Below are 23,931 nucleotides of genomic sequence, written 5' to 3'. Positions count from 1 at the left end.
GGAGTAAGAAATGCCATTGAAACTAAAAGTTCCCCATTTCCATCTGCATGGCGTGTTCATTGGGACGTTTTTCTGTATAGATCAGTGGTTCCCAAACTTGGCAACTTTAAGACTTGTGGACTGCAACTCCCAGAATTCTGGAAGTTGAAGTCCACAAGTCTTAAAGTTGCCAAGTTTGGGAACCACTGGTATAGATCAAGCGTTTCCACCGTCCATCTCCCCCTGCAGAGGCCCTGCGTGATTTAACGTTCAGTGCTCCATGTTTTACCATTTCTAATTATTTCCTTGTGCTATTTATGGCATTGCACGGTGCTCAGAATTGCTCGATACTGAGAGGGGCGATATATAAACTTAATATAAATACCATATTTTTTGGAGTATAAGACACTCCTTCCCTCCACCCCCAAAAAAGAACGTGGAAATGTTGGTGCGTCTTATACATCGGTTGCAGCCATTTTGGGCCCCAAAGGCCCACCCCTGCATCCCATTTTTGTGAAAAACAGGCTGTTTTTTTCCAAAAACGGAGGAGTTTTTGCCTTGCCCCAGCCCCCAGAAGCACTCTGCAGGCTTCAGTAGGGCTGTGGGAAGGGAAAAACGCCCCCGTTTTTGCAAAAAAATGGCTTGTTTTTTGCAAAAAGGGGGGCGTTTTTGTCTTCCCCCCCCAGCTCAGCTGAAGCCTGCAGAGTGTTCCTGGGAGCTGGGAGGACAAAACCCTTTTTTTTTTTTTTGCTTACCTCTTTGAAATCTTGGTGCGTCTTATACACCAATGTGTCTTAATAGTCCGAAAAATACAATAAATTGAAGCCTCCTTTGCTGCTGAACAGGGAGAGCGACGCCTGGGCTCGAGAGAGGAAGTTCGCAGGAGAAGCTGAGTTGCTACTAACAGGCTTCCTCCCCCCCCCCCTCCACTCTATCCCATTTTCCCTAGGCTGTTCTGTCCGGGGACCCCTGGAGACCGTGACGTGGACCAAGCTCTCCTCCCTGGTGGCTCAGCTGCAGCTCTGCAGCCGGCAGCTCTGCAGGGCCGACCAGCGGGACGTGGCCGAGCTCTGGCACAGCCCGGCCAACACCGCCCTTCACTCCGTCACACGTCACCACAAACTTTTCTGCCAGAGTCTGTAGCACAGGCAGAGGTCCCTGAAGAGGATGGGAGGCCGGTCGATGGAGGACGGAGGAGCCAGGGACATGGGCTGCGCGCCACTCACGACATCCCAGGATGGATGGACCTTGGGGGGAACGAGTGGCATAGCTCAGCCAACTCCAGTGGGGGGGTCCCGAGTTGTAAAACGGGCTGTGAATGACCACCAATCCGGCTTGTGGAACTGAGAACGTTTGTGCCTGCAGAGTGAATTTGGGTGGGAGACAAAAGCCCCTCGTATCCCTTCTGTGGAGGAAAAGCTGCTGTTTTTTTAACTAACAATCCTCATCTTTCTGTCCCCCTGCGTCAAACTGTCCCGTATTTATTGAAGGCCGCTGGTTGTAAGTAGAACTGGGGGGGGGGCTGCAGTTCTCCCCACCATTTTAAGCTTTTTGTGGGGGAGAAAGGTGAAACTCTTTGTAACCTCGAGGAAGAGGGGGAGTGAATAAATCCGATATATGCCAGGCTGAATTGTAGAAAGATTTTATTTGCTTCCGACCGACGAAAATTTTGCCTCTCTGAGGCCAAAGCAAAACCCAAATAAATACACGTAACACCCCCTCCACCCCACCCCCAAATATGCTACTGCTCCCCAATTCGAGGCTGCAAAAGGAGGGGCTGGTCCACTGCCCCCCACCCCCGTAGTGAAAATATCTGCAGTGCGGTCACAAAATGTGGAGCTGGCCCGGGGCTTCTGGCTCCGGAGGGAGGAAGGAAGGAAGGAACTCCAGCCTTTGGAAACCTTTGCGTGTCCGCGTAGGGGAGCCCTGAGGGCCCCCGTCGCATCTCCCCCTCTTGAGGGACGGGCCCGTCGGCCTCACGAGTGCAGGAAGCGGTTGAAGGCGTTGTAGGCCGACTCCAGGTCGAAGAGCATTTGGCGGACCTGAGAGTCGTCCAGCTCGTCAGAAGCCGACATGCCACTCAGGGTCTGCAACCTGGCGAGAAACGGGTGCTGGTCACAGGAGGGGGGGGGACAGTGGGGCCCCTGCTTTGCCCACCCCAGGAGGGGAAAAGACTAAACGAATGAATCAAACAGTAAGCAGAAAGGATCACTCCTACCAACCTGGCAGAGCAAGGCCCTTTGGGTATAAACAAAGAGCGAATCACGCTCCCTCCTAACACTGATGAAGTTATCTAGCTGGGTAATGAAAGGTCTGCACCTCGGGGGCTTTGCTCAGTCCCACCTCTCCAGCCCCCCCCCCCCAACAACAGGGTACAGGGGCAGAATCTGGCAAGGGTGTCCTCGGCACAAGTCCTTCCATTCCCCCAGGGAAGAGCTCACCATTGGCTCACTTTCTGCCGGCCCTCAAAGTCGGGGGGCAAATGGCTCATGCGGTTCATGGTCTCCATCAACTCCCGCAGGTCTGGCTGGATCTGGGGGGGCAGAAGGAAAGGGGACGGTCGCTCACCTTGCTCCGCTTCTATGGCTTCTTAGGGAGGGATGGGGAGAGGGAAGGAGGGAGGAGAGGAAGGGAAGAAGGAAGGAAGATGGACATTGGAGGGAGGGATGGGAAGAGGGAATGAGGGAGGAGAGGAAGGAAAGAAGGAAGATGGATATTGGAGGGAGGGATGGGAAGAGGAAGAGAGGGAGGAGAGGGAAGGAAGGAAGATGGATATTGGAGGGAGGGATGGGAAGAGGGAAGGAGGGAGGAAAGAAGGAAGGAAGATGGACATTGGAGGGAGGGATGGGAAGAGGGAGGGAGAAAGGGAGGGAGGAGAGGAAGGGAAGAAGGAAGGAAGATGGACATTGGAGGGAGGGATGGGAAGAGGGAAGAAGGGAGGAGAGGAAGGAAAGAAGGAAGGAAGATGGATTTTGGAGGAAGGGATGGGAAGAAGAAGAGAGGGAGGAGAGGAAGAAGGAAGGAAGATGGATATTGGAGGGAGGGATGGGAAGAAGGAAGGAGGGAGGGAGGGAGTTACTGGATTGGAACCTTCCTTGAACATGTACAGAGGGTAACACTCTGCCAGCCACCCTATCCCTGAAAGTGGCTTCAGCTCAAGTCAGCCACAGTTGGTTCAGAGGTCCAGTCCCTGGTCCACTGTGCCCTCCCCCCCCCTATGACCCAGAGCCCCTCCCCCTTTGGTCACCTCATCCATGGCCCGGATCTCCAAGCGCAGCTTGTCCATCACGGTGATAAAGAGCTGGGAGAGAGAGAGAGAGAGAAAGGCTGGTCAGATAGGCGGCCAGGTGGGGGGAGCCCTGCGGAAAGTGCCTCCCAGGTGGGTCATTTCCCCCTCCCAGCCCCCAGACCTACCGACACGATGTCCGCGATGCACCGGTTGAGGTTGCCCTTGTCGTCCTTGATGGTGATGGGCCGGTCCTCCTTGATCCTCTCCATGGCCAGCGGGCAGTCCAGCTGGGAGGGGCAAGAGGCCGCTTCTTATAGAAGTCCCCCCCCCTTTCAAAAAGGCCTCTGAATGCCCCCCCCCACTTCCTCTGCCACCAGACGGAGCAACAGCCCCCCCAATTCTCCCCTCTTACCCGGAACCTGCGGCAAAAGTCGTCGATGGAGTTGATCTCCAGTCCCTGCACCTGTTTGAAGGCGGCCTTGTACTGGACCAGCAGGCGGGAGCAGGCAGCCGTGTACCTGGAAGGAAGGGACGGGGGGGCACAGGTGAGCGGCGGGGGGGCTAAGGTGAAGCTTTGCCCTCTCCGGCCGTGTCCGGCTCGAGGGGGACGATGCTCCTCTCTGTTTCTTCGCTGAGGGAGCCAGCGTTGTCCGAAGACAATTTTCTGTGGTGAAATGGCCAACATGGCTAAACACCGAGGCACACGGAACGCTCTTCCCTTCCCACCAAAGTGGCGCTTGTTTATCTACTCGCACCGGCATGCTTTCAAACTGCTGGGTGGGCAGGAGGCTGAAGGGAGGATGGGAGCTCAACCATTGCACAGAGCTCGGGTCTCGAACCCGGGCTGGCGGCTTGAACTGCTGGGCCGTCCTGCCGGTCCCTTCGGCAAAGAGGAGGGGTCTTTTACTCATTTAAAGCATCGATTCGGCCAATTCTGGGCAGCTCGCAATTCAAGTTTCAAAAGCATAAAATCACTTTGAAAACTTTAAAATAAGATCGGATAAACAAAATATGCATTTATTCGTATTTGGAGTCTCCCTGGCAATGCCTGGTGATAACTAAATTTGTACAGGCAGTCCTTGACTTATAGCTGCTCATTTAGTGGCCATTCGAAATTACAACGCTCTGAAAAAAAATCCATTTATCCTTGCTTTCCACCCTTAGAAGCCCCATGGACAGAAGATCAAACTCTGGATGCTTTATAATCCCCGTGCAGCCCTCCACTCACAAGTTCATTTAGTGACTGCCCAAAGTTACATCACCAGTGAAGAAAGCAACTTATGACCATTTTTCACACTTACGACCACTGCAGCATCCCCATGGTCACCTGCTCAACATTCAGGCCCTTTGCAACTGACTCGTTTTTATGACAGCCGGGGACACGCGATCCCCTTTTGCGACCTTCTGACAGTCAATGGGGAAGCCGTATTTCACTTAACAACCGTGGGACTAACTTAACAGCTGCAGTGATTCACTTAGCAACCGTGGCGTGAAAGGTCGTAAAATGGGGCAAACCATGCAACAAATGTCTCGCTTAGCAACAGAAACGCTCCGCTCAATTGTGGTCGTACGTCGAGGACTACCTGTATTGCTGCAGCTGGGGCAGGCTGACAAGAATGCACCCGGGACTTTGGAAGCATAACGGTGAAATGAAAAGGGGGGGGGAATCAATTCATTTGCGCTGTTCCCAACTACCTTGAGCTGTTTGATGAATGTCAAAGACCAGATCGCCTACCAGATTCCACCCTGATCTCTGGAAGCCTCCACCCAAGGAGGCCAGGATCACCACCTGGCCTCCATTTCAGAAAGTTTTCTCTGTGTTGTGGCAGAGCTGGCTGCAGAGTCGGACAATGAGGAGGTTGGGGAGGAGCACGGGCCAGTCCTGGTGGCCGGGGAAGGCTCGGACGAGGGCTCTGCATCAGAGGCAGAGAGGGGGCCGAGGCCGCCTGGCAGTGATCAGGTGCCTAAGGAGCGAGACAGGAGTGAGGAAGAGGAACAGGAGGAGCCTGTTCCCAGTGTGCGCATGCGCAGAGCTGCCAGAAGCAAAGAACAACTCAGAAATCAGGGTCGACTTGGGAGTAAAGCCACAGGTAGAAGGTGATTGGCCCCTCCCATAGGACATAAAAGAGGAGGAAAAGGGGAGGGGGCTTTTGGAGGAAACAATTTGTTTGTTCGGTGGTTAGATTCGTTTCAGGAGTGTGAAGATCTGTCCGTGAATCTCAGAGGCTCTGTGCCCATAACTTTCCTTGCACAGCACCTCTTTTGGGAAAATATTTACATGGCAGCTTTCCAAGCTAGATAAGGTCTGTGGTCATAAATATCCCTTTGAAAGGCCTGTTTGCCAGGCCTTTGCGGAATGTGAGAGAGAGGAATTCACATTCGTTTAATAAAAGGGGTTTGTGGGGAACAGGACTCTGCCTCGGGCTTTCTGGGGAAGCCTCGGTCAGAACACTCGGGGCAACGGACCTGTTATCTCCATTTTCCTTCCTCCTCCGTTTATCATGTGTGTAGGGTCGCCTGCCTGAGCAGGGGGTTGGACTAGAAGACCTTCAAGGTCCCATCCGACTCTGCCATTCTGCTACACTTGCCGTCAGGCCTTGGCACTTACTCATTGGGGTTGACACAGTCCTTGATGTAGGCCTTTTCCAGGGCTTGCATGGTCTTCACCACAGCAAAGAGCTCGGCCATGTTGTCGTACCTGAAAACCAGGAGGAGCAAATTGGGGCCACTTTGGCCAAGCAAAGGTTTGGCCTTCCACAGTGGGACAGATGCCCCTTCCTTCCTTCCTTCCGGCTGTGACCAGGGGGGCATTCGCCCAGGTTCGCCTGGTGCGCCAGTTGCGGCCCTACCTGAACCGGGAGGCCCTCACAACAGTCACTCGGGCCCTTGTGATCTCTAGGCTGGAATACTGCAATGGGCTCTACATGGGGCTGCCCTTGAGGAGCATCCGGCGGCTTCAGCTAGTGCAGAACGCAGCCGCGCGAGTGATTGCGGGTGCACCTCGGTTCACCCGCATAACACCTATCCTCCGCGAGCTGCGCTGGCTGCCTGTCGATCTCCGGATGCGCTTCAAGGTGCTATTAGTCACCCATAAAGCCCTGCATGGTAGTGGATCTGGATACTTGAGAGACCGCCTCCTGCCAATTACCTCCCTGCGACCAATAAGATCCCATAGACTAGGCCTCCTCCGTATTCCATCGGCCAGCCAGTGCCGGCTGGCAACCACAAGGAGGAGGGCCTTCTCAGCAGTAGCCCCGGCCCTTTGGAACGAGCTCCCCGTGGAGATTCGTACCCTCACCACCGCCCAGGCCTTCCGCACAGCCTTGAAGAACTGGCTCGCCCGTCAGGCCTGGGGACAAGGATAGTTACCCCTCCCGAATGATGAATGTATGTTGCCTACCATTTTATTATATGTCTTCTATCTTGATGTTTGTGTTCCCCCCTTCCCAGTTTTATGTGAGCCGCCCTGAGTCCCCTCAGGGAAAAGGGCGGCCTACAAATTCTAATAAAACTCTAAACTCTAACTCTTGGCTGCTCTGCCCGCAGGATGCTGGTCCTCCCTGCGCCCCACCCCCAGTTGCAAACATTGTGGCCAAATTAATTGCAGGCAGCCCTTTGACTCAAGTGGGCTTCCCATTTGGAGATGCCCCCAAATCTCTATAGGGCAGGAGTCTCCACCTGTGGCCACTTTAAGACTTGTGGACTTCACGAGTCTTGTATGAAACTCTAGCAGTGAAAACGTGTTAAGATAAAAACAAAGCAACATGGTTGGAAATACGACACTTTTATAAATACTGAATAGACCAAATGTAAATAAGCATGGGGGTTATAATGTATAACTTTATATCTTAGTGTAGACTTTGCCAGGATGGTTACACTGTGTCCAATGTTTTAATTTGTGTTCAATAAAAAACTTTATTAAAAACAAAAAAAGACTTGTGGACTTCAACTCCCAGAATTCCCCAGCCAGCGCATGCTGAAATTGTGGAATTGAAGTCCACAGGTCTTAAAGTGTTTGGGGGACTTCTGGCACACGGGATCATTTCTGGAGGGCAGAATGGGTGGCATCTAAAGTTAATGAGTAGAAGAAAGAAGGAATAGCAGTGGCACTTAGACTTATATACTGCTTCACAGCCCTCTCTAAGAGGTTTACAGAGTCAGCATCTGAGTCCTCATTTTACTGAACGAAAGGAAGAAAATAAATGAGAAAGAAAATAAATAAGAGAGGGAAGGGTGTGTGAGAGAAAGGAAATAAAAAGAGAAAGGAAAAGGAATAAAAGAAAAAGAAAGAGGACAGACAGAAAAAGAGAGAGAGGGAGCAAGAGAAAGGAAAGAAAGAGAGAAAGGAAGGAAGGAAAGAGAAAGAAAGTAGCAATAGAAAAAAGGAAGGGAAGGGAAAAGGGGAAAGAGAGCAAGAGAGAGAGAAAGGAAATAAAAGAAAGAAAGGAATAAAAGAAAAAGAAAGAAAGAGAACAGAGAGAAAAAGCAATAGGAAAAAAAGAAAGAGGGAGAGAAAGAAAGGAAGGAAAGAAAAAAGGAAGGAGACAAAAAGAGGGAAAAAGAGAAAGAAAAGGAAAGAGAAAGGAGGAAGAAGGAAGGAAAGAAGGGGAGGAAGAATATAAATATAAATATACTCACAAGGGGGAAAGGGGGGGAAATATAAGATAATAAATACTCACTTTTCCCTTTCTCGGGCATTTTTGTACAGCTTGACTTCCTGCAAGCGAAAGAAGTCCACAGTTGCCCCCAACGCCTCTCCAGGCTCAGGGCTTTTGGGGGTGGTGGTTGAGGGGCATTATTTGGGGGGGGGCTACAGAGGACCCCCCCCTTTTTTAAAGCAGGGGGGAAAGCAGCCGGCAGCGCCTGAAAAGCCTTGAGGGACGGGGGGGGGGGAGGAGTAGAAGACACCCAGACAGCCCCCCCCCCGCTTAGCCCCCCCCCCCCAAATCCCCTTCCCCCACTTGCCTCGTAGAGTTCCGGCTTGTTCCCGGGGGCTGCAGGCGGAAGGGAGAGGAAAGGTGAGGGTCGCCCCCGAGCCACTGTTTCCCCCCCCCCCCACCTTTGAAGCCCCCGGGCCCTCCCCTCTGCCCCCTCCCCTCCCCCCCCCCCCCCGCGGCCTGACCTCCGATCGCGGCGTTGGCGGGGATCCCGTGGAACATCCTCCCTGCCGGAAGAGCGGCGCCTCTGCTCGGCCGATCGGCTGGCCGGGTCTGCCGCTTCCCTACTTCCTCCTCCTCCTCCTCCTCCCCTTCCGCTCGGCGCTCGATTGGGCAAGGCGGGGGCTGCGCGCGCACCTCGGCCCGAGCGCCACGGAAGGGCGGTGCATGTCGGGAAAGCGCGGGCTTTTCCTGAGGCGAGTTGTGGAGCGCGGAGGCCCCGCTGGCCCACATTCCGCCAGCAACGGATCGAGGCCTCATTTCCCCCCGCGGTTTTCGTTGCCTTCTCCGAGGAGGCTCGTGAGGAAGGGCCGAGCGTGCCCTTGGCCGGGCTGGGCCTCTCTCCGCGGCCTCTGGGCTCCCTCGCAAGTCGGGAAGCGGCGGAGCTGCGGCTGCTCTTCCCTCCCTTCGGGCGGACAGGGCGCCTCCCGGCACCCCGACCCCCCCCCCCCCGCGAGGCTTCAGGCGGCCTAGTTGAAGGAGTGTTTGGACGAAGGAGGGACGACAAAGCCCATCATCATCCGTGGCTTTGAATGAGCCCTTTTGGCTTATAAATGATATAAGTAATAAATGAAAAGGGGGGGGGGAGGAGGAGCCGCTTTATGTCTTCCTCTTTGGCCACAGATGGGCTTTGTCTTGCTCCCTTTTATTATCATTTCGTCATATTTTATTATTATTTTTCTCTTTCTACGCTCAGCACAGGGAGTCCTCGACTTAACGGCCACAGTTGAGACCTAGAATTTCTATTGTTCAGCAAGGTGGTCATTAAGTGAGGCGCGCCTAGTTTTACCTGCATCTGTTAAGTGACTCCTGTCATTAAACGAGTCTCCAGCTTCCCCCATTTGCTTGTCAGAAGCAGGCTGGGAAGTAAAGGTTTTTGAATGACCCCCCAGGACTTTGCAACCATCACAAATGCACATTAAGCAGGTCGTAGGTGTGAGGACCGGCCGCAAGTCGCTTCTCCCCCCCCCCACGCCATTGTAACTTCAAATGGCCACTAAACAAATGGTTGTAAGTTGAGGACTAACTGTCCGCTGTAGAGCTTGGCGCACTCCCTCCCTCCCTCCTCTTGGCCTGCCCCATGGCTGTGTTCCCGCTCCATGATTTCTAGATCAGGAGTGATGGGACTTGTAGTCCAATGCCTCTGGTGGGCTTGGCACTGGGGCAAAGGGGGCAGGAGAGGGTCCTGCCTTATACAAATGGGGTCTTTGAGGCCCACTGTGTTCCCTCAGGTTGCTAGCGGTGGCTTCCCAGCAGGCCGAAAAGAAAATGAGGATGAAACATTTGGATATAAAACGGGTATCGTGTCCCAGGGCTGGGTGGACACTTTTCTTATGCCTGAAAACTATTATTAACTCCCTTTTTTTTTTAATGGGAGGCCAAGGCCATGTACTTGAGAGACCGCCTGCTGCCAATTACCTCCTCTAGACCAGTGTTTTTCAACCTTTTTTGTGCAAAGGCACACTTTTTTCATGAAAAAAATCACGAGGCACACCACCATTAGAAAATGTTAAAAAAAATTAACTCTGTGCCTATATTGACTATATATAAAGTGTTTTTCCCACGGCACACCTTACACTATGTCACGGCACACTAGTGTGCCGCGGCACAGTGGTTGAAAAACACTGCTCTAGACGGATTAGATCCCACAGACTAGGCCTCCTCCGAATTCCATCCGCCGGCCAATGCCGACTGGCAACTACCCGGAGGAGAGCCTTCTCTGTGGCTGCTCCGACCCTCTGGAACGATCTCCCCGTGGGGATTCGAACCCTTACCACCCTCCAGGCCTTCCGCAAAGCCCTTAAAACCTGGCTGTTCCGACAGGCCTGGGGCTAAAAAACTGTTGCCCCCGTCTCGAATGGTATGACAGTTGTGTGTTTTAAATTATGTATTGTTGCATGTCGCTTTAATTTTTGTTGTATCCCCCTCCCTTGGTTTGAGTTGTGAGCCGCCCTGAGTCCTCTTGGGGGGGGGGGGGGAAAGGGCGGCATATAAATAAAATAAACCTTAAACAAATAAACAACATGTGGAGCAACATAGCAAGCCATGGATGTGACTTGGAGAAGAAGAGGACAGAATATATGGCTTCCCCACCCCACATAATTTTAAAAGGAGCATTAAGCAACCTTGAACAGCTTTGCAGACTCTGAAAAAGGGGGAGCAGGGTCGGTGGTGGTGGGGTAGGTAGCCCATCCCTGCTGCACTTTCCCTCTCAAAAGGCAGATGCTTCACTGTCGCTCTACTGAAATTGTCAAATGATTTTTGATACCAAATTTATTGATTAAATGTCAATCATCTTTTAACAACCCCATAATCCCTTGCAGGATGGAGTTCCATTATTAGTTAAAAGGTCAATAAAAGCCTTAAAATAAGAGAAAAAACCCCCCATATTTTGTGATTCTTCATGGAAACTTTATTGCTTACAAGTGGATTTGCACAGTGTTCTTACATTTAACCGAACAGCTCGTTACAGAGAGTGCAGAAATCTACTGATCTACTGAAGCGTCATCGGTGAAACAGACAATCTGGTTGTTAACGACTGTCTTCTGCAGTGGAGCAATTTTCCTTTTTTGCGTTAAAACGCCAACGGAAAGCTATGCATTCTTTCAAATGGAACAGCTGAAATGCTAAGGAACAGGCTGGCCTACCTAAAACTACCAGCAGGACTTCCGAGGGACAAAAACATTCGAACGACACCAACACGAGCACGGGTGATCAAGTACGCAGGCCTTTGTATCGGATGTTTCCGGAATGCGAGGGATTGTTACAGAACCAGCAACGAGGCTGCATGAGCTTCCTGGACCACCATCTACGCAGGAGCCTGGCGCTTTTCCATGCCAGCGCAATGTACCACACGAGGAGTGCTTTCAGACGCAGGAGGCCTCTCCTCAAAATCCGACCGCTTCCCTTTTTGCACGTTTTCCCTGCCCCGCTAAACGTTACACAAGAGCCACGAGAGTAGTGGAAATGTCACCGTTCCACCGTGGAATACAACAACCAAAGATGGAGGCAGCCCAGCAGATGAGGCATGAAAGGCCAGGCGTCTGTTGCATGCAGAGCAGTGGGGGAAGCGGCTGGACGGACAGCAGGACCGGTCACAGGCGGCATGGGGTGAACACGGCAGAGCATGTGGCCTTCCCTTCAGGGCTGGCGCATAAGCAGCCACACTTTGGAAAAAGACAGAGGAGGCCTTCCCTTTGCTTTTGGCTCTTCGGGAAGACGACCCCCCGGATGACGTCAGACGCCCATACAGCTTACCTTCCGAAACCAAAAAGGGGGAGCTAAGGGTGCCAAGGGAGGGGGGAACGTCCTGTGAGGGGCGCTGCCTCTCGTCTAAGCAGGCTGGAGCAGCTGCAATCACAGGGGGATGCTGCACCAGAGAGGCGGTTTTGTCCTCTAAGAGCTGTGATTGCGCTGTCAAACTGAAAAGAAGGCCTTGGTTACAGTGAGCACGTCCAGAGTTCGGCTCTTCTAACAGGCTGGCCAAAAAATTAAAAAATATATAATTCCTAGGGCTTGGCTTTTCCCCAATTCATGTCCCCGGGCCAAACCTATATCACCACCCACCCTTCAGCAAACTGGCAACTAGTATACATGTTGAATTACCAAAGCTTGCCAGCTGTTTATGGAATTTTTGAAGTTATTTGTAGTGCAGGGTAAACATTTAAAATACACCCCCGTTGTGCAATGGGTGTTAATGAAAAAGCATCAGAAAGTGGGAATATCTTGACCAGGAGGGAAATGGCAACTGGCAGGTGAAAAAGAAGGGGAGAGCATGTACAAAACAGTAAAAATAAAAAATGGTTGCCTAGGGGCGCCATCCATATTTTTTTTGTTTTTCAGTTAATAAAATATCATTATCACCGCTATATTACAGAGAGAAATAGTTCATAGAATAACCAACTCTTCTATTACAATTTCAGAAACGTGTTTTTTAAAAACCCTCTCATTTTAAAATGCCCTGAATATCTTGTGCTATACTAAATATATTTATCTATATATCGCTGTGCAGCAAAAATACACTTTCCCCCCACCCCACCCCAAAGTATGGGCTTTAGACTAGACTTTTTTTTTTTAAGACATGAAAAAATACCGCAGGCTTTAAAGCTCAAAATGAGGCCTTTTTTTATCAGAAGAGTGCGTGTGACAACTATTTGCAGAAGCACAGAATTTTTGAGAAAGCAAAACTGTGGTTCAGATTAACTACTGTGGGCACATGCCAGTTCTCCAACCTGGCCTAGCATTTAGCATCCTTTAGTTAACGACAGCCAAGTGCCCACCTCGCGTTGTTTTAAGGTGCTCAGGATTAAGGTTTTGATAGGAAACGAGGCAGCCCAGAATTGGAAAGTGGCATTGTCACTTCTAGACAAAGTGGAATGGTAAACCTAAGCACGCCCTTATTTCCAGCTGCCCCAAAATAAACCATCCTCCGCTCTTCATTTTTCTTTGCAACAGCCTGGAGAACTGTGTACAAAATAAAGATATTTCGGGTGCGACCCCAGCCTTCACTGCCCCATGGCCGTGTCCATGGCCGTTTTGGAAAACTCAATTAGAAGGTGGCCAAGAGTGAAGGGAGCTCAGGAACTCCTCCGGGGCTCTTGCGCAGTCTCTGCTCTAAGACTAAAACAATCCCCAGCAGAGGAAAACCCTCAATACACACAAAGATCCGGAAACTTCATCTCATAGACGGGGACCGATTGGTAATGGGGGCAGCCGGACGTGATGGTCAGGGTCCCCGAAGGGCTGGGAGGGGGCCTGTGGAAAGAAAGACCTCGCGGTTATACAAGGGAGACCTTCAGCTGGACATCCATCCATCCATCCATCCATCGGGCTGGCTTGGGACCCGGGCTTTGTTAAAAGTCAGGTCCAGGAAATGTACTTCTTCCTAAATTGTCATTTTTATTCTTTTCTGATGGCTACTAAGAATACTTGAACAGTAAGAAACACATGGTGGAAAAGCAATTCAAGCCAATGGAGGCTAACACAGACCAGGGTTAATCCAGCGATAGTGAGAATCAACTCATCAGAACAAAATATTACAGGGAGTCCTCACTTAGTGACTGCAGTTGGGAGTGGCGACTCCATGACTAAGTGAAACATCCTCTGACTACGTTTGACTGACAAAGCGGCAGTTGTTACATGAACATGCTTTGTGACTTCTGCTGGCTTCCCCAACGACCACTTGCCAGAAAGTCGCAACCATTGTAAATTCACGCCAGCTGCCAAGTGCCCAAATTGTCATGTTGCAACGGTCGTAAGTGTGGAAAACCAGTCCTAAGTCACCTTTTTTCAGTCCTGTTCACTAAACTAACGGTTGTAAGTTGAGGACTTAACTTGTACTGTCCTTCGGTCACCCCTGAATTTCCCACCCTTTGAACGCGTGACTCCCAGATTCCCATCCTCCAATTTTCCCAGCCGAAATCCAGCTGGTCCTTCGGCATTTCTTCTTACCGAATGGTGAGCTCCAGTATCTGAGCCAGTCGGTCATGGAGGAGGTTTGCCTGGAGGAAGAAAACAGACCAAGTGAGATCGGGTGACGGTCAAAGCGGGGTTCCTTTCTGTGGGACAACCTGCCTCCCACAGTTGTGGGGGGCTCCATGGCCGGAGGTCTTCAAGAATAGATTGGATAACTATTGATCAGGGATGGCACAAGGACTTGTGATCTGGGCAGGGGGTCAGACTAGAAGACCTCCAATGTCCCCCCTTCCAGCCTTAGGATTCTGTTACTCTTAGAATCGTAAAAACGTAAGTGTACCAAAGAGAAGGACTCCCCTCCTTCACACTTTGCACACTCGTCTGCCCCGATCTCATGCTTCATTATGCAGAATGCAACACGACGATGCAAAGTGTTCTTTGCACCAGGTTGTTCCTCCCAGCCCTTGTAGGAGAAGGTGGGACCACGACCACCGCAAGGGGAGAAGTCACCCCAGCTTAGCTCGTGTTGCGGGGTCCTCGCTCTCTGAAGTAGACCCTCCAGCTGCCTTGCAAGGCTATCTGAGCGTCACCAAGCAAGGGGGCTGTTGCAGAAACCATGGCTTGTTCGGCTCACCTTGGTCTCGCACTGCGCTGCGATCTCTTCAAAGGGAGCTTTCTGGAACTTCTCAATGACCAGGCGCCTCTTCTCCTTCTCCTGCTCTTCAAGGCCCGTATTATCTTGGGAAGTTGATAATTTATTTTTTAAAAAATGGAGAAAGAAACAGAGAAAGAAAGAGAGCAGAATAAAGGCCCCGTTCCCAAAACACTTGGTAATACGGCTTCCCGGAAGGTCCTGGTTTAAGCCGTTGGCCCGGGACGCCATCTCAGCCTGGCTGTGCCAGAGACTGCGCGGGTCTCCTTGAGAGTAAAAGCATTGGTGGTCTCCCAAGGAGGGGCAAGAGACGACCCCCTCCCCAAGAATTCTGGGAAGTTCAGGGACATTTAGCGTTCCTTTGTATCTGAATAAATGGGTACTTCTGAGTTTAGGAACTATTTTGCATTTCGCTATGCCGTGTGAAGTAAATGAATACTGCAAAAGAAAAGCTTTACCATCTCAGATATTTCCTCTAATGTAACTAAAGGTCTCATTTTCCTTCTACCATATATATTCAGTTAACATTAGCATTGTTTTCCCCCAGAGAATATACTTCTATTCATTGTTAATCTTGCATTTCATACCTTCAAACAGAGATCTTATTCCTTCATTGTTCAACAAGGCATCGCTGCCTATATATACCAGTTTTCATTTGTTCCCCTATTAGAATTGCCTTATCAGCAGCGAAATATCATTATAATAAGTTCTTAACCTTATACATTATATCACCAGACCTTATATTAGTACTTCCTTATATCATTGTTGAATTATTTCACAGCATAATTATATCATCATTTACTTTTTCCAATTAAGGCATGTGTATCATTTTTCATTTCCAAAATTTTTGGTTTTTTTCCCTTAGCCATTGATAAAACAAGTCCCATATCTTATAAAATTGTTCATCCTCTTGCTCTCTAATTTCAAATGTCAATTTACTCATTAATATTAACTATTAAACGCGCAATCGTATTTGCACAACACTGATTATCCCAAAGGTGCTTTTCCAAAAAACAATTAAACTCTCTTGGTTTTTTTTCCTTGAAAACATTTTGCTTCTCATCCAAGAAGCTTCTTCAGAATATGCAGCTACGCTCCTTCAGAACTGAAGAAGCTTCTTGGATGAGAAGCGAAACCTTTTCAAGGAAAATAACCAAGAAAATCGAGTTGTCTTTTGGGACAATTATGACCTGGATGACTGAGAATCTCTAGAGATATTCCTGAATGTTTAACCGAGGAGATCCAATCCATAGTAGCAAGGAATATAATTTACATTATTGGTGGGGGGAGGAGGGGGGTCGCTGCTTGTTAAGAATACGATATAATGGGGGCGGGATACATATATTTTACTACATGCTGTGATGCATTTTACCTATCGCCTTCTTCAGTGCTTCAAAGGTAATTTCCTCCGTGCTGTTGATCTGGGGGATGGGGAGAAATATTTTGCTTAAATACACCAACAAAGTTGAACAAAAAGGGAAATAAAATAATTTACTGTGTGTTTACAGCTGTGGTTTAGCAAGAGCGAGGAAGGAGGAAGCAACGAATTAAGCCGTATAAAAGCCATTAGATGCTTGAGAGAGGTAAGCCTGCAGAAAGAATCAATAATATTTTTGAATTCTGCCAGAAAGTGTGGGAAAACCACCCCAAAAATTAAGAAAGCTGGTTTGGGGAATGTCTGGAATTTGTTCTGTCTGTCAGAGGGGAGGATATAAAGGGTTGATCCAAGCTTCTGTACCTGCCAGGTTCACATTTCATTATGTTGAATCGGTAAACCAGTGTTTCTCTCAACCTTGGTCACTTGAAGATGTCCGGATTTCAACTCCCAGAATTCCCCAGCCAGCATGGGGAATTCTGGGAGTTGAAGTCCGGACATCTTCAAGTGACCAAGGTTGAGAAACACTGCTGTAAACAGTTATACATAATTGTACGTGGAGAGGCAGTTTGGGGTCGTGGTGAGGGTGCTGGCCTAAAAACCAGGAGACTGGGAGTTCTAGTCTTGCCTTAGGCATGCGAGTTGGCTGGGTGACTTTGGGCCAATCACCAGGAGACGGGAAGTTCTAGGCCTCCTGTAACCATGAAAATTAGCTGGGTGACTGGGGAGTTCTAGTTCCGCTTTAGGCATGAAAGCTGATGGGGCGACTTTGGCCAGGTGCAAATGGATGGAAGGATGGGTGCAACTGATAGGCTTAGGGTTAGGTGAGGTCACTTAGGACAGGCAACTTTAAGACTTGTGGACTTCAACTCCCAGAATTCTGGGCATTGTGTTCTCCCATTGAACTCTGAAAGTTGAAGTCCATAAGTTGCCAAGTTTGGAGAGTCCCAGCCTTAAAGGACAAGAAAGAGGAAAAGCTTCTCTAAAGAGGCCCAATGTCCATGATTAAACTTACCTTATCTTCTGCGCCGTTTCCAGGAAGGATGTCCACCTGAATGGACACAGTGTCCACAATACTCTTCCTTCGTGACAGCCTGTCCTCATCTGTAGAGATAACACCAGAAAAGTTCATATTTCTCATTCTGGATGATAGATGATAGATAGATAGATAGATAGATAGATAGATAGATAGATAGATAGATAGATAGATAGATAGATAGATAGATAGATAGATAGAAAGAAAGAAATAGATGGATGATAGAGATGAATGGATGGATAGCTACATAGATGATAGATAGATAGATGGATGGATGGATGATAGAGATGGATGGATGGATAGATAGAAATAGATTGATTATATAGATGGATGGATAGATGATAGAAACAGATTGTTGATAGAGATGGATGGATGGATTGATAGATGATAGAGATGGATGGATGATAGAGGGATGGATGGATATATAGATAGATGGTAGGTAGGTAGGTAGGTAGGTAGGTAGGTAGGTAGGTAGGTAGGTAGGTAGGTAGGTAGATAGATAGATAGATAGATAGATAGATAGATAGACAGACAGACAGACAGACAGACAGACAGACATAGAAAGAAAGGAATTGATAGATGGATGATAGAGATGGATGGATGGATAGATAGATGATAGATAAATAGATAGATAGATAGATAGATAGATGATAGATAGATAGATAGATAGATAGATAGATAGATAGATAGATAGATAGATAGATAGATAGATAGATATAGAAAGAAAGAAGATAGATGGATGGATGATAGAGATGGATGGATGGATAGCTAGATAGATGATAGATAGAGATGGATGGATGGATAGAAATAGATTGAATATATAGATGGATGGATAGATGATAGAAACAGATTGTTTGTTAGAGATGGATGGATGGATTGATAGATGATAGAGATGGATGGATGATAGAGGGATGGATGAATAGATAGATTGATAGGTGATAGATAGATAGATAGATAGATAGATAGATAGATAGATAGATAGATAGATAGATAGATAGACAGATAGATAATAGAAACAGATTGATGATAGAGATGGATGGATGGATTTATTGATAGATGATAGAATAGATGGATGATAGAGATGGATGGATAGAAAGATGATGGAGATGGATGGATGGAAGGATGGATAGACAGACAGACAGATAGACAATATGTTTCAGGAATTAGGAGTATGATGAAAACCTGTAGCAAGTTCAGATAAATCCTTGACTTACGACTGGTCACCATTAGAAGTTCTGACAGACCTACCTGGGCGGTTCTTATGACCTGAATGTCAAGTTGTGATGGTCACCACATCCCCCAGTCACAGGACTGCGCTCCGGGCGCATAGCAACCAGGCACATGCCTGGCCATTTCCAGTGTCCCATGGATGCTAATTGCTGTAAACCGTCCACAGAGTATTTTACATTTCTGGGTCTGGTCTGCTTCGAATAACAAAGTTGGGAGGGACCCTGGAGGTCATCTAGTCCAACTTATTGGAGCTGATGTAACAGATAGCTGGTCAAATGGAGGTGGAGGTATGACTCCCCCACCCCTTTCCCCGTTGCTTCCTGCAAAGATGGCTTCCGCCATTTATGTGGTTGAGTGCAGGGGTCTCCAACCTTGGCAACTTTAAGCCTTGGTGGACTTCAACTCCCAGAATTCCCCAGCCAGCTGGGGAATTCTGGGCGTTGAAGTCCGCCAAGGCTTAAAGTTGCCAAAGTTGGGAGATTCCTGGTGTCGTGGGGAAGCCGGACAGCTGGCTTCCTCTCAAAATGGCTGCCATTTTGGGGAACCAAAATCTGAATGCGCAGGTGTCTAAAAAGAGAATCAAGGAGTCCCCGTCTGCCCTCCGGAACACCCCACAAGGGGGCAGCAAGGATGGCCAACAGGCGGCCTTAAACCCCCCAGGAGAGCCAGGTGCTGTGGGAGTTATAGTTCCTGCAACATCACTGCTCCGCCATAAATGGCCGATCACAAATGGCAGCGGTTTCATCCCTCCTATTCAACCCTCCAGGGGTTTCCTCCCGGGGATGTTTTTGGCCAACAGTTGCCGTGAGTCACACGTGCGTCCACTGGAAAGACGGACGTCCAGAGAGTCTCTCACCTGTCACCTGAGGGACGTAAGGGACCGACAGCCTCTCCGCGCTGTAGCCACTGCCACCTAAGGATTCCACAATCTTGTGAGTCAGAAAGAACAGGTTCTTGTCGTCCCTGTCGAAGTTTGGGGGGATGCTGTAAAAAAAAACACCCCAAAAAGTTCGTTCGAAATCAAAGGGAAAATCAATGAGGTTGTAAGTGGATCTCTAACCAAGCAGAACAACAGAACAGAGCTGGGAGGGACCCTGGAGGTCTTCTAGTCCAACCCCCTGCTCAGGCAGGAGACCCTATGCCATTTCAATCAGAATGGAGATGGAAGGGACCTTGGAGGTCTTCTAGTCCAGCCCCCTGCTCAATCAGGGGACCCTGTGCCATTTCAATCAGAATAGAGCTGGAAGGGACCTCGGAGGTCTTCTAGTCCAGCCCCCTGCTCAGTCAGGAGACACAATGCCATTTCAATCAGAATGGAGATGGAAGGGACCTCAGAGGTCTTCTAGTCCAACCCCCTGCTCAAGCAAGAGACCCTAGGCCATTTCAATCAGAATGGAGATGGAAGGGACCTCGGAGGTCTTCTAGTCCAACCCCCTGCTCAGGCAGGAGACCCTATGCCATTTCAATCAGAATGGAGATGGAAGGGACCTCAGAGGTCTTCTAGTCCAGCCCCCTGCTCAATCAGGAGACCCTATGCCATTTCAATCAGAATAGAGCTGGAAGGGACCTCAGAGGTCTTCTAGTCCAACCCCCTGCTCAGTCAGGAAACACAATGCCATTTCAATCAGAATGGAGCTGGAAGGGACCTCAGAGGTCTTCTAGTCCACCCCCCTGCTCAAGCAAGAGACCCTAGGCCATTTCAATCAGAATGGAGATGGAAGGGACCTCGGAGGTCTTCTAGTCCAACCCCCTGCTCAAGCAGGAGACCTTATACCATTCTGGACAAGGGGCTGCCCGCTCTCTTTTTAAAAGCCTCCTGTGATGGAGCACCCTCGACTTCTGGAGGGAAGCCGTTCCACTGATAAATTGTTCCTACTTATTGCCTCAACAACATCCTTCAAGTTTCCCCCTGAATTCTCCAGCTTCCCCTTTCCGTCCTTCTCAACTTCCTTCCTCTTAGCTGGAAGGGAATTTGGCTGAAACCTTTAACCTCTTCACCTGCTCTTATCTCGAACGGTGGTTTCCGGCAGAAAGTAGGGGGCTTCCACTGTTCTGGTTTCAATCACCTGGGAAAACAAGGGGAGCATTAAGCCCTTTCCAGGCTTGTTAAGTGAGCGGAATGGAACCTCTGGCTGGCAGAGAACGCGAGGCTGAAATGCCCCCCCTGGCATATCCAGCCGGGTTACCATGTGGAGGAAGCCTGGCTTACGAGGCTGCCCGGTTCCCACCCACCCCCTCTTGCTCCTGGAGCAGAGGGCTGGGCAAAATGTGGGGTCCCAGGAGCTCCTGGGCCTCTTCCGGCTCAGCGACTCCTTGATAAAAAATATCCTCATGCCCAGATGTGGGTGAGGACCCACAGAGACGCCCCGGATGAGCTCTCACAGGAGAGGATCACAGGGAGTCCTCAGTTTACGACTATATAAATCCCCTGGATGGCTACCTATACAGAACAAGTCTTTCTGAACCAAAAAGTTCAGTTTCCTCCTGAAAAGGCACCTTTGGGAGAAAAGGAAGGAGGGAGGGAGGGAGGGAGGGAAGGAAGGAAGGAAGGAAGGAAGGAGAGGGGAGGGAGAAACTCGTTTCCTCTTGGGGGAAAAAAAGCACCTCTGGGAGAGCCAGAGTGACCTGAATGATGTGAGCATCTCCAGGGACCCCCAAAGGGTGAGGGGAGCCCTTCTTTGGAGCACCCAAACCGGATGGCTGCCTGATGCGTGCCCCCCACCCACCCCCACCTGAAATCTTCCAGGGACGGAGGGCCCCGGAAGGAACACAGAGGGAAAGGGGGTGGGGGGAAGCAGGACTTTGGCTCCCAACCTTGCTGACGTGCTGGCAGAAGGCCGGGATGGCGATCATCTGGCTGAGGAAGTTGAGGTAGGCAGCCACCAGGCCCATGATGCTGCACCGGTTGAACATCGGCAGGTTGTCCTCGTTGAGAATGGCGATGTCCTTCCGGAGGAGAAAAGGCCCAGGGCCCAACACACACACACACTTATTCCCTTGGAGACCCTCCCAGGAAGGCGGCAGGGGTGCATCCTTGCCTGCATTTTATTTCCCTCTGGGGGGATATTCTTCTACGCCTCTCCTCCCCCCACCCCAAGCCTGGCCTTCCCTCCCCCCCCTCCCCCGCTCCGAGGTACCTGCAGGGCGATGGCCAGGCGGATGAGGTCGGTGACCACTTCTTCGTTGGCCAGCTCGATGGTGATGAGGGCCAGCGACGTGTAGAGCAGCTCAAAATTCTTCTGCAGGTTGTCATCCTCTTTGCAGCCCAGGTAGACGTGCCGGTAGAGCTGCTGGGCGTGCTGCTCCGGGGGGGGGGGGCAGGGGAGGGGCAGAAAGCATCAGGAGGAGGAGGAGGAGGGGAGGGGCTCACGCTACAAAGCAGGGGGGTTAGGCTTCCCTTCCCCCCTCCCCTCCCCTCCTCCTTTCCTTCCTTCCTTCACTCCTTTCCATTTCTCTTCCTTCCTTCCTTCCTTCCCATCCTTTCCATTTCTCCCCACTCCTTCCTTCCTTCCTTCCTTCCTTCACACTCTGCCTCAATTCCTCCCTCCTCTCCTCCCTCCCTTCCTTCACTCCTCCCCATTTCTCCCCCTTCCTTCCTTCCTTCCTTCCTTACTTCACACTCTGCCTCAATTCCTCCCTCCCTTCCTTCTTTCACTCCTTCCCATTTCTCCCCCTTCTTTCCTTCCTTCTTTCCTTCCTTCTTTCCTTCCTTCCTTCCTTCACACTCTGCCTCAATTCCTCCCTCCTCTCCTCCCTCCCTTCCTTCACTCCTCCCCATTTCTCCCCCTTCCTTCCTTCCTTCCTTCCTTCCTTCCTTCCTTCCTTCCTTCACACTCTGCCTCAATTCCTCCCTCCTCTCCTCCCTCCCTTCCTTCACTCCTCCCCATTTCTCCCCCTTCCTTCCTTCCTTCCTTCCTTACTTCACACTCTGCCTCAATTCCTCCCTCCCTTCCTTCTTTCACTCCTTTCCATTTCTCCCCCTTCCTTCCTTCCTTCCTTCCTTCCTTCCTTCCTTCCTTCCTTCCTTCCTTCCCACTCTGCCTCAATTCCTCCCTCCCTTCCTTCTTTCACTCCTTCCCATTTCTCCCCCTTCTTTCCTTCCTTCTTTCCTTCCTTCTTTCCTTCCTTCCTTCCTTCACACTCTGCCTCAATTCCTCCCTCCTCTCCTCCCTCCCTTCCTTCTTTCACTCCTTTCCATTTCTCCCCCTTCCTTCCTTCCTTCACACTATGCCTCAATTCCGCCCTCCTCTCCTCCCTCCCTTCCTTCACTCCTCCCCATTTCTCCCCCTTCCTTCCTTCCTTCCTTCCTTCCTTCCTTCCTTCCTTCCTTCCTTCCTTCCTTCCTTCCTTCCTTCCTTCCTTCACACTCTGCCTCAATTCCTCCCTCCTCTCCTCCCTCCCTTTCCTTCTTCTTTCCTTCCCTCTTCTTCCTTCTTCCTCCCTCTCTCCTTTCCTTCCTTCCTTCCCACCCTGTCTCCATTCCTCCCTTTTCTCCCTCCCCCTCCCTTTTTCTACAGCCACTGATCTCAATCAATGCCTCGGGGCAGCTTACAATCCCCAAAGTATAAAAACCATTAAAGCAATAAAAAGCATTGAGAAACAATTTTAAAAAATACCCCAAATAAATGCCCACAGCAGCCAAGACATTTGGCCAGTTAACAGTGAAGGCAGGCGATGCATCCGGGGCCCCAGGATTGGGGGAACAGACAGGGATTTTATAGCCTCCCAAAGGGGCCACAGGGCAGACAATCCCACCCAGGGGAGCCACTGCAGAAAAGGCCCATCCTCCATTCCCCACCAGCTGACACACACACACCCGCCCCTTTTGACCCGTGATACTTAATCTGCTAGGTCTCCAAACGTGGCCCCTTTAAGACGGGTGGACTTCAACTCCCAGAATCCCCCAGTTGAAGTCCACAGGTCTTAAAGGGGCCACGCTTGGAGACTGGATTGAATGAAAGCCTCTTCAACTGGGGATTTACCTTCTTCATGAAGCTCACGTCCTGCCGGGAAATTTTGTCCCGCTTTATCTTCAGATCAGACACGTCCGGGATGATCCTAGAAAGGGGGAGGAGGAAACGAACAACAAGTGACGGCTACCACGGACAACTTGCCATCCGGGAAGCGCTCGGAGGAGGGTGGAAACTCTCCGCAAACGACACGGGCTTTGCCCCTCCCCACAAAGCTCGCCTTGCCTTGCCATCAGTTGCATCAAAGCCTCAGCCCTTCCACGTTGAGCGTTGGGGGGGTCGCAAAAAAAAGGGGGATTGTGTGATCTCTGGGATATTACGACCGTCATAAATATGAGCCAGTGGCCAAGCGTCCGAATTTCAATCACGTGACCGTGGGGGGGGAAACGGCCCTAAGTTCCTTTCGTTCAGTGCCTCGTCACTTTGAGCGGTCACTAAATGAATTGTTGTAAGTCGAGGACTACGTGTAAATATATTTCACAGCTTCAAAGCACAGAAGTCACTGCAGGAGAGCAAGGCTACTCTGAACTCAATAGCAGAACATACGGAGTTGGAAGGGGCCTTGTAGGTCATCTAGACCAGCCCCTTGCTCAAGAAGATCATATATCTACCTACCTACCTATCATTCTATCTATCAATCATTCTATCATTTATTTTTATCTATCACCTATCATCTATCAATCATCTGTGTCTTTCTTTTTATCTATCATCTCTATCACGTTTTTATCATTTATCATCCATCCATATCTATCTATCTATCTATCTATCCATCCATCCATCCATCCACCCATCCATCCAATCTATCATTTTATCACCTATCATCTATCAATCATCTGTTGATCTGTCTTTCTTTTTATCTATCATCCATCTATCAATCTATCTATCTATC

General features: G+C 50.0%; 3 protein-coding genes across 4 annotated transcripts in view; 1 reads left to right on the top strand and 2 right to left on the bottom strand.

Annotated features, from left to right (window-relative positions):
* TONSL (tonsoku like, DNA repair protein) overlaps nt 1-1,559 on the top strand; it is a 43,018-nt gene extending 41,459 nt beyond the window's left edge. The window contains exon 26 of the mRNA XM_032223264.1: nt 929-1,559. Coding sequence (XP_032079155.1) covers nt 929-1,122 — 194 coding nt within the window. The 3' untranslated portion in view covers nt 1,123-1,559. The remainder of the gene's footprint in view (nt 1-928) is intronic.
* A 46-nt stretch (nt 1,560-1,605) lies between these two features.
* Nucleotides 1,606-8,439, bottom strand: VPS28 (VPS28 subunit of ESCRT-I). The gene is made up of 9 exons (XM_032223263.1): nt 8,331-8,439; nt 8,174-8,202; nt 7,888-7,925; nt 5,817-5,906; nt 3,621-3,726; nt 3,394-3,495; nt 3,227-3,280; nt 2,421-2,512; nt 1,606-2,073 (listed from the first exon to the last, which is right to left on the bottom strand). The coding sequence occupies exons 1-9, from the start codon at nt 8,365-8,367 to the stop codon at nt 1,956-1,958; spliced, it is 666 nt and encodes a 221-aa protein (XP_032079154.1). The 5' UTR covers nt 8,368-8,439; the 3' UTR covers nt 1,606-1,955.
* Nucleotides 8,440-10,754: 2,315 nt separating this feature from the next.
* Nucleotides 10,755-23,931, bottom strand: part of EFR3A (EFR3 homolog A) — a 95,156-nt gene continuing 81,979 nt past the window's right edge. For both annotated transcript variants that reach the window (XM_032223495.1, XM_032223494.1), the window contains exons 15-24: nt 23,055-23,130; nt 21,210-21,371; nt 20,887-21,018; nt 20,071-20,138; nt 18,929-19,056; nt 16,822-16,910; nt 15,804-15,852; nt 14,414-14,517; nt 13,816-13,865; nt 10,755-13,119 (exon numbers count right to left, since the gene is read on the bottom strand). In XM_032223495.1, the coding sequence (XP_032079386.1) occupies nt 13,014-13,119; nt 13,816-13,865; nt 14,414-14,517; nt 15,804-15,852; nt 16,822-16,910; nt 18,929-19,056; nt 20,071-20,138; nt 20,887-21,018; nt 21,210-21,371; nt 23,055-23,130 (964 nt within the window). In that variant the 3' untranslated portion in view covers nt 10,755-13,013. The remainder of the gene's footprint in view (nt 13,120-13,815; nt 13,866-14,413; nt 14,518-15,803; nt 15,853-16,821; nt 16,911-18,928; nt 19,057-20,070; nt 20,139-20,886; nt 21,019-21,209; nt 21,372-23,054; nt 23,131-23,931) is intronic.

This window comes from Thamnophis elegans, chromosome 8, assembly GCF_009769535.1.
Source record: "Thamnophis elegans isolate rThaEle1 chromosome 8, rThaEle1.pri, whole genome shotgun sequence".
Taxonomy (NCBI): domain Eukaryota; kingdom Metazoa; phylum Chordata; class Lepidosauria; order Squamata; family Colubridae; genus Thamnophis; species Thamnophis elegans.
This window is presented reverse-complemented; position numbering and strand designations above follow the sequence as displayed.